This window comes from Sminthopsis crassicaudata, chromosome 4 (assembly GCF_048593235.1).
Source record: "Sminthopsis crassicaudata isolate SCR6 chromosome 4, ASM4859323v1, whole genome shotgun sequence".
NCBI classification, from domain to species: domain Eukaryota; kingdom Metazoa; phylum Chordata; class Mammalia; order Dasyuromorphia; family Dasyuridae; genus Sminthopsis; species Sminthopsis crassicaudata.
Window position 1 is genome coordinate 320,232,335 of NC_133620.1, and position 9,477 is coordinate 320,241,811.

The 9,477-nt window shown below is 40.1% G+C and overlaps 1 protein-coding gene across 2 annotated transcripts in view; it reads left to right on the forward strand.

The window, feature by feature from the left end:
* LOC141538708 (mitochondrial dicarboxylate carrier-like) overlaps positions 1-6,163 on the forward strand; it is a 32,200-nt gene extending 26,037 nt beyond the window's left edge. For both annotated transcript variants that reach the window (XM_074260416.1, XM_074260417.1), the window contains exons 7-11: positions 15-85; positions 1,204-1,296; positions 1,790-1,867; positions 2,293-2,349; positions 2,496-6,163. In XM_074260416.1, coding sequence (XP_074116517.1) covers positions 15-85; positions 1,204-1,296; positions 1,790-1,867; positions 2,293-2,349; positions 2,496-2,591 — 395 coding nt within the window. In that variant the 3' untranslated portion in view covers positions 2,592-6,163. The remainder of the gene's footprint in view (positions 1-14; positions 86-1,203; positions 1,297-1,789; positions 1,868-2,292; positions 2,350-2,495) is intronic.
* Positions 6,164-9,477: the final 3,314 nt, after the last annotated feature.

Consider the following 9,477-nt stretch of genomic DNA (forward strand, 5'->3'; position numbering starts at 1 on the left):
CTTCCCTATTGAAGAAGGTGTAAAGAAACTGTTTTCTGGAGCTACGATGGCATCTTCTCGAGGGGCCCTTGTCACTGTGGGGCAGGTAGGTGACCTCTCAGCAGCAAGCCTCCTATATGGAGCCACTGGCTGACAATACAATGTGGGGTGAGCTAGGGGAACTGACTTTCTTGCTCTTCTTTAGCTAGGGAAACATTGTGAAATTCAGCTGTAACAAGTGGCCCTCAGGTCCATGACGGAGGGAGCAAGGCTGCTGGTTATTTTCCTCTCACAAACTGTGTCCCACCCTTGTTATTCTCTGACCTTGACCTCTGCACTTGTTCCTCCCACCCCTCCTGAAATGCATTCTTTCCACCCCTCACTCCGATCCCAGCCTTGGCTTTCCCAAATCTTTGCCAACCTTTAAGAATCAATTCAGAGAAAAAAAAAAAAAAAAAGAATCAATTCATTTACTTGAATAAAGGGGGGAAACTGAGGCCTAAAAAAAGGAGAAAAGACATTTCTGCTCCCGGATCACACAATCAGATCTGGCCCTCTGATAATTCAGTTGGATGAAGAGGCATCCTGGTCTCTCATAGTGGGTTATATTTCCTTGCCCCTCTCTTCTCCAAATTTTAACTAAGTCTGTCTTCATCTCTGAGGGAACCCCCTTTGCTGATTAAAATTGATACTTGTCAGTCTTTAAGATTCTTGGCCTGGGAATATTGAGAAGTTAAGTGAATTACTAAGGGTCACCCGGTAATATGTATCAAAGACAAAACTTCAGCCCTGGGTTTCCTGATTCTGAGGCTGGTACTGTATTCCTGCCCCTGAGATATTTGACTTTGCCTTTTTCCTCCCTCTCCCTTCCATCCCCTCACACATCCACACACTTCAGGCTGTCATTCCACTCTGTACTCAAGTCCCTAAAGACCTGCCCCTCTCCTAGTGTAAAAGAAGTTCCTTCAAGGCAAGGGGCCATGTCTGTTTATCTTTGTTTCCCCTTTCATGGATACTTAATCAGTGGTAATTCAGTTGCATTAATTTAGCACACACTGTCTGATGCAGGAAGAATGGCTTATAGACTAGAGAGCAATCTCTCACCAAACACTTCTTGCAAGTGTTCCTTGGGGCAGCATGTCCCTTGTTATTCTGGTCTTCAGGGATTGCTTTCTCTGCATTTGTTTGGAGCCACTAACAACCTTCTTTTCTCATCCTATGAAGCTATCTTGCTATGATCAAGTCAAGCAGCTGGTCCTCGGAACAGAAATGATCTCAGATAACATCTTTGCCCATTTCCTGTCCAGTTTCATTGCTGTAAGTTCTCCATGACTTTTATGTTATCATTCCAGCTTGGGCCCCCTATATTTCACTAACATTATTGTACTGGGGAATAATCCACAGAAGAAGGGACTTCTGTTATCCAATAGAAACTTGCCTTGGCTTGTAAAAACCCTTGAGAATGGCTGAGGCACTCTACTAGGGGTAGACTACCATGTCTTTACTCTACCGTCTTGGTTTTGCTTCTTCAGTACTATACAGTGACCATTGAAAGAACTTGGGGATGAGGAGAGGGATGACAAGAGCAGATGATAGGACGCCTTGATGAGAGTCTGGTTATTTCTCTCCATGAAGAATGAGAAGTTTTAGGGGCTCTTCCTTTTGTTAATCTCAGGACAGCCAGATAATTATTTTTCTGATACCAGACTTTTACTGATAGAGCTTTTTACTAGGCGAGACCTCTGAGAGCCTCAAAAAGTAAAGACCCATGAAAGATTCTCTTGCAACCCATAATCTTGCTTCTCCATAGGGCGGGTGTGCCACCTTTCTGTGCCAACCCTTGGATGTACTTAAGACTCGTCTGATGAACTCCAAAGGGGAATATCAGGTAAGTACATCAACATCTATTAAATCCATTCTGGCATATGGGCTGCCCTCCCCTTCTTTTCTTCCTCTCCAAGTCCTATAGCTTTCAGCATAGCTCTATCCACTGGCTTCTCAGAAACCCAGCTGACCTACTATGGAGAACTGAGTTCCTAGTGTGTCTGAGCTGGTCTCATTGAATTTCTGAACTGAAAGGGACCTAAAAGATCGTTTAGTCTAATCCATCTCCTTTGACAGAGGAGCTAACTGAGTCTCAAGGAAAAAGAAATGTCCATCCCAAGACTATACAGTGAAGTAAACCTAATTCTGACTTCCAAAGAGGTGTTCTTGGGGTGATCAGCTTGGAGATCTGAGGATATGAACTGCCTTATTATAGGTGTGATGAAACCTTTGTGCCTCCAGAGGCATTGATGTATTTATCTGTTCCAGGGTGTTCTCCACTGTGCTTTGGAGACAGCAAAACTTGGACCACTGGCCTTTTATAAGGTATTGTGGGGCAAGAATATTTGAGGGGTGGGTTGTAGCTCCGATTGTGGGCATTGCACTTGGATGTTTAGGTTCAACATCCTTCCCTCCCTTCGGTACTCCCCTCCCAATCTTTTCTAATTTTGTTTTGTCTTATCTCACTTCAGGGCTTCCTACCTGCTGGAATCCGTCTAGTCCCCCACACCGTGCTCACCTTCATCTTTTTGGAACAACTCCGATTATACTTTGGAGTAGATGTTTGAGCTGGGCTTGTTTGAGTGGGAGCCACGCAGATGCTACAGGGCTCCCAGGCTACCCAGGATTCTTCCAAAGAGACCCAGGGAGGTAGCATCCCAGCATCCTCTCAGGGGCCAGTACTTTATACATTCCTGTCTTGTTCTCCCCTTCTGTGTCACCTGTGCCCACTTCTTTAGCTCATGAGCATGGTTTCCGCCCCCACTCTCCTTCTACATCTTAGGGATCAAAATGGTTTTTTATCCTATCCTGACAGAAGCCCTTTGATTCTACCAGTCACTTTCAATTTGTCTTTGTAGCCTCCTTTGCCTTAATTGTCCCATTGGCCCCTCATCTGGGCCCTCAGAATGCTTTCTGTACCTTAACCTCTGCTTCACAGAAGGGGAGGATCCAATATGTTTTGTAGCCAATCTGAAAAAAAACAAACAAAAAAAAATCTTGAAACGCAGCCCCTTTCTCCCCCTGCTTATCCCTCCCTATCCTATCCCATCCTGAACTTCCCTTTGCTTTTCTACAAATGGGGAAAATAAATGTTTACAGGAACTCTCCTCTCCTCCAGTCCCACCCCTCCTCCCCTTCTTTGGGAATATGAAGTACATTCTGTTGGTGGTGATCCTCCAGGGTAAGGCTTGGCTGAAGATGTCTTTCCAAGGCCTTCCTCTCCCTGAGCAATTATTAAACGCACAAGATTTTTGTAGAGGAAAGTTAACTACTGTAGTTTAACACTGCATTTGGGTGGTAAGTTTCCTACCATTTCAGCCATCAAAGAGAGACTAAAGGGTAAGGTCTTAATGGAATATGGAGCATCCAGATTTGGCTTGGTACCCCGGGCCAACATACTTCTACTTTTCTTCTTACTTTATTCTCATTTGGGGATGTGTTAACTGGATATTTGAGGACTATGAGCCTCATTCTTGAGTGCAAAAGAAGAAAATTGATAGCCAGTAGGTACAGCTCTCCATGGGTCCTGGTGAGAAAAAGACAATCGCTTCTTTTCTCCCTCTCCCATCCTCCTGGTGACATTTTCTCCTCCTCTCACTGTTTCTACCATTAAATCCACCATGTCTTCCGAGTCCTGACCCTTGGCCATTCAGATCAAAGGGGCTAACATATCACCCAGTCTGTAGCATTCCCTCACACCACCGCAGCTTCCCATCCCTTCCTCCCAAGTCGGGCCTCCTATAACCCCCTTCTCCTGTTCAGTGATTGCTTTAAAGATCAAATTTTAGCCAAAACTCAGGCACCAAATGCTGCTATCTTCAGGGATTTCTCCTCTATGCCTTCTGCTTTCTCCTCTCTCCCCAGCATTCTTCTTTCCCCGCGCCCCCTCCCCCCCCCCCCCCGCTCCTTACTTTTTGGTACCACATTTCACCACAGCTCCTGAGTGACAGGTGGCCTGGAGGTATTAGGAAACAGATGTATATTTTAATTTTTTATTTTCTCAGCCCTCCATTCCCTACATCCCTGATAGTTGATGTTGCTTGGGTAGAAAAAAATTCAGATCAGTCAAGTTGCCTGATTTCTACCCGAAACATCATGGCACCCATCTGGAACTATCTCCACACCCCTATCTTGGACCCATTATTTTTCTAGCTGACATGTTTCTTTTCACCTGTTGTCAACTACCTGCTCTGTGGTCCTTAAGAGAAGGATACTGTGAAAATTTAAAGAGAGGCACATTGCATAGTGAGTGGATAGGGCCCTGGACTTATGTCCTTCCACTGCCACTAGCTTTTTTGACCCTAGTTAAGTTACTCAACTTGTTTGAACCTCATTTTCCTTATCTTAAAATGAATATCATCATAAGTAATAAAGTAATGTGGTAAAAATGAGTGAAGGACAGCACTTCACAGAATCATGATGAGGATCACATTAGCTAATTTATGTTATGCACTATTGAGATATGAGCTGCTATTATTATTGCTATGTACCTATGGTAGGTAATAGTAGGAATTCTGGTTGTGTCAGATAGCTTATTAATGATTCAAAATAACTTCAGTAAACCAATGGGAATAGTTTTCCCTTTCAAAGTCAATTAAATAGGTTTTTAGTGCATTTATCCCTCTGCAAACCAGCACCAATCAGGTCTTGATTTATTCAAAGAAGAAATTGCTGTTGCTCTATTTGAGCTTATATATGTGGGGGGAAGCAGCTGGAAAGTGATTTTGGGGATAGGGGAGAGAGCATGGCCTGGACCAGAAACATACCTCATAGCAGCAACAGGCCTTTATTGAGGGCCTGCCGTGTGCTAAACTAGAGCTAGGACCAAATGGATATTGTCATAGTCATCTGGATGTTAGATTCCATGCTGATGTGCAATAGGGAAGCATTTGCAGAATTGGAGAATCCTTGTTAACAGAAAATTAGATTAATTGCATCTCAGAGATCCTGAAGATTTACAGCTCGACTGCTATTGCCCCTCCCTGCATTCCAGGAAAATGGAGCTGGTTCTTTATTCCAGTTCTTCTCTGAGTTTATTGCCTACTTTCTGTGTTAAGTAGTTTCTTTGTGGTCTATAGGGCTTAGTTATGTTAAGAGCTCAGTGCCACATGTTCTTAGCTCTGAGCCCCCAGCTTATGTTTAAAGGAGGCCATAGCTAAAGAGTTCACTTCATGAGGCCAGGAAAAGTAGTTAGCAGGAGGAGTGCAGAGATTTGTCTTTTTCAAGATTTTCCTTCCTCTAACCTGGTATGGTACAAGAGGAAGTGGAAGGGCCATTCCTCTGAGCTGAATGTCCAATTTGATTTTCTTGACATGGGTAATGATTTGGGTGACAAAACTGACAAATGTTTGTATCTGGATTTAATTTTTCACTGTGCTATCTTTATAAAGGCACAGATGACTCTTAAACTAGCTCTTTCTGATCCCAGGTTTAACCTCTTCTCCCCCAAGAAGTAGCTTTCGAAAAGGATTTATTTATCTAAAAGACTTCTGACTAAAGTAAGGATGAATATAGGATTGTCTCATCCCAAAACAAAGCTAGGGCTGGTCTCCCAGGGGAATTGTTGAAAATAACATAAGAGTTTTAGAGCTGGAATGATGTAGTTTGTATTTATACAATGTTGAACAGTAATGAAGCATTTCTCACATAGCATCATGAATTAAGGTAGTATTGAGAATAAATAGATTACCATTTTCCAGATGAGGAAACAGGCTAGGTTGAAGTGAATTGCCAAATATAATACAATATAGCAATTGAGAATTAGGATTTGAACTGGATCTCTTGAACCAAGACCCCTCTTCATAATACTACAATGAATACCTCATGTAAGGCACCCTAGAAATTAGCTAGTCCAATTTTTCATTTGTTTCTTGATATTTTCAGGGTTTTTTGTTTTTGGGTTGTTTTTTTTTTTTTTTGATATTCAGTTTTGTTTAAATTTCCATCAACATAGTGTTCAAATACATGAACAAAAACAAGAGATAAAAACAAATATAAACTACTGAACAAAACAATGCAAAAAGAAGTGATTGCAGGTAATTGTACATGTAATGATATTCAATGTTATTTACCAATTGTTAAGAAAAACTATTAATTTTAACAAGTTTGTGTCAATATTATCTTTCATATTTAACATGAATTTTGTTGCTGTTGTCATCTTTAATTACATAGTTGTAATTTGTGTGTTTTTTTATTTCCACTTACTTCACTGTATGGTTTCATGTGTCTTTCTGCATTATTTGACATTCCTTCTATTTGTCATTCCTTATAACATATTCCATTACATATATTTAGAGTAATTTATTCAGTCATTCTTCAATTGTCAGGCATATAATTAGTTTTCAGTTTGCTGAGAATATTTTTGTGCAGATAGAGCTTTTTTTCCTGTCACAAATTTCCTTTGACTGTAAGTCCCTTTTCTGAGTCAAAATACATTAATGTTTTTATAACTTTGATGGAATAATTCCATATTGCTTTCTCAAAATAGTTCAACCAATTCATAACCCTATTAGCAATGAATTTGTGTGCCTGTTTTCCTGGGCCCCATTAATTGATCCACTGCCTGACAAATGCCATTGAATTTTAATTTCCATTTTACATTCTCTTTCTCTTTCATTGCTAATATGAAGAGGAAAAGGGGACCAGCTTCCTTATTTTCCAATTAGGAGATGGGGACCCTGGAGAGGATACATCTTACCTAAAGTCATCCAGGGAGTTAGTGACTAAATTAAGACTAGAGTCTTGTCATGATAAAAGAATCATATCTTGCTCAAAAGCAGTCTAGTAGAACTGTATTTAAGACCCACAGAAGATAGAAATGCCACAGGAAGACACTTTTCCTTTCTAGTTTTTGAAGAAATCTAAAATGCCCCTCAGGAGCTTCTATTTTATTAATTTTAAGAAATGGACTAATTTATATTTCTGTTTCCATGTAGAACTTTACATTACTGGCCAGAGAAGTAGGGCTATCTTTAATCTAAAAAGACAAGTAAAATGGGTTTAAGGGAATCGAAACAAAGGAAAACATGACTCCTTTAACTGAAATAAAGATGGAGACTTTCTAAGATGGAGAATTAATGTCCAAGGGTTTTCATGTTGGGTCTTTGTCTAAATTCAGTTTTCTGATTGGAGGTTTTGACAGGTTAATACTTGTTATTGCTCAACATAGTCTCATAATTGGGAATCTTTATAGTATAGGTAACTAAAGGTCTAACAAACTATTCATATAAGGCCTATCTTGAGCATCTTTTAAGAGTCTGGCTAAGCTTTCCATTCCTATTTTTTTCCAGTGTACAGGTAAGAAATCCACTGAAGTCCAGCCATAGCACAAATTTAACTTTCCTATTGTTAAGGTTTGCAATTTGCCATTTTACTGCTCCTAAAAGACTCAGGGCATAATGGACAGTGAAAATGCTTTTAAGTCTCACGCTTTTCCTTATAATATAATCTGAAAAATGAATAACTCAGTGTTAATAGACTGATATAAATCTTTGAGTAAATTGCTTTGAAAGTATTAACTCTAATGGGATTTATTTATTCACAAAACAGCATGTCAGTTCAACCTAAGTGCTGGCAAACTATTAAAAGTATATATTCAAAGGAACATGGCATTGGTGACTACCTCACTAAATCTGGAGAGCAAAGGCTGATTTTATAGCCCAGTTATTGGATGTCATTTCAGTTGTCAAAAACACAGCTTGGGGCTATGACTTCAAAGTCACCTGCAAGTCTTCAGATATAAACTTTGCTATGCATCCCAACCAGCCAAGACTTTAATCTACCAAGGCTATTGCACAGATAGTACTTACACTTTCCTATAGTTCATTCATCCTCACTTTTTCTACTTTGGTTAATATAGAATCAGCATATTTTACAGATTTAAGGTGCAAATTTCACTTTGAGAAGCTAGCATTTGTTCCAAGCAATGCCTACTGGTTTTGGGGGTAAATGTGAACTACATGACAAACAGCCTGGAGGTGACTACCTATTGCTTTGGTTGTAAAATTCAGTTTCCTTAATACTGCTAAATAAGTTAGTGATATGTTTAATGTTTTTGTCCTCAACTCAGTCACCCTTAGTTGTCTAAATGATGCTCTAGCCACTTGGTAGAATTTATTGTTGCTCCATATCCCAAAGTTATTCAATGGAATGAAGGATTGAGTTGGATAATGGGAACTTTTGCATCTGGGATTCTTCCTTTTGGGGGAACAGAGTGGGAACCTGTGCCCAAGGTCTTTCTCCTTACCCATCTGGGTATAGTCCCTATATACATGTCCCCCTCCAGTCCAGAAGACATTTGTATAAAACCAAAATATTTTAATTAATTTTGTTTATATACATATAAATAAATATATTTCATTTAATTAGTTTAGAGTAAAATTTTTTAAAAAATATTTGCTTTGTGGCAGAAACCAGACTTCCAGTAGAGCATTCCAAAGCTTCAGTGGTTTATCAACAAGTCAACCAATGATAATTACTGTTGTGCTAAGTGATGGGAATACAAATACAAGAAGACATATTCTGTCCCCAGAGAGTTTATTATGAGGATAAAGCAGAATGAGTGTACCATGTAGAGGAATGAAATATGCCTCTACCAGCACCTTCCTTACATGGAAGTCCTGAAAGAAGCCATTCATCCAGGAGAGGCTATAAAAGGAATATATTTCCATTGTGTGAATTCTAGGTCTGAACTGAATTTCCAGGATGAAATTTCTGAAGCTTAGTCAAAGAAAATCCAAAGTGCAGTTTGGAGAAGAATGTATCAAGAGCTGGGTGATTATTTCAGATTAGCTCACTGTATCCCACTCCCCCAATTCTGATGCTGGTTGATCCATGGGTCCCGATTCCCTCACTTCAGAAGCTATGGTAACATGGAATCATCAGCCATAGTGAAGGGAACCCACCAGGTTATATAGGGAACCACCCCACAGGTTGAATCTTCATTCCTCCTACTGGAAGAACAGTGATGGCTTTCAGAAGCCATGTGGTTTGTTTACTTATCACTGAGTAAAGTTCCTATTTGTCCTACAGGGTCATTCCCTTTATGATCAGGCTGTCTTATTAGTAGAATGGTTTGGAAGAATGAGAATTCCATTCTGGCCTAGCTTGTGCCATGGCTATTGACATCTTTAAGGAAATCGTTCTTTTTCAGGGGGATGCCTCCTCTTTGTTATTCCCATAGCCCCTCCATAGCTGCCTCACTCCCTTTATCATTGAACTGGGGTAGTAATCCAAAGAAGATGACTTGCATTTACTAAGGGCTCATCTGTTCCTTTGCTAATTTGGCTCTTAGACACAGGCTGTTACTTCTGCCATTTGTTCTGTGTTACATGGACTCTACAATTACTTTTTTTCTCCCTGTGAGAGCCTACTCCCAATTTGTTGCTTTGAATTTTATCTGCCCTTAACTGTTACTCAATATCCAAAGCTATTATGTTTGGTCATCCATAAGTT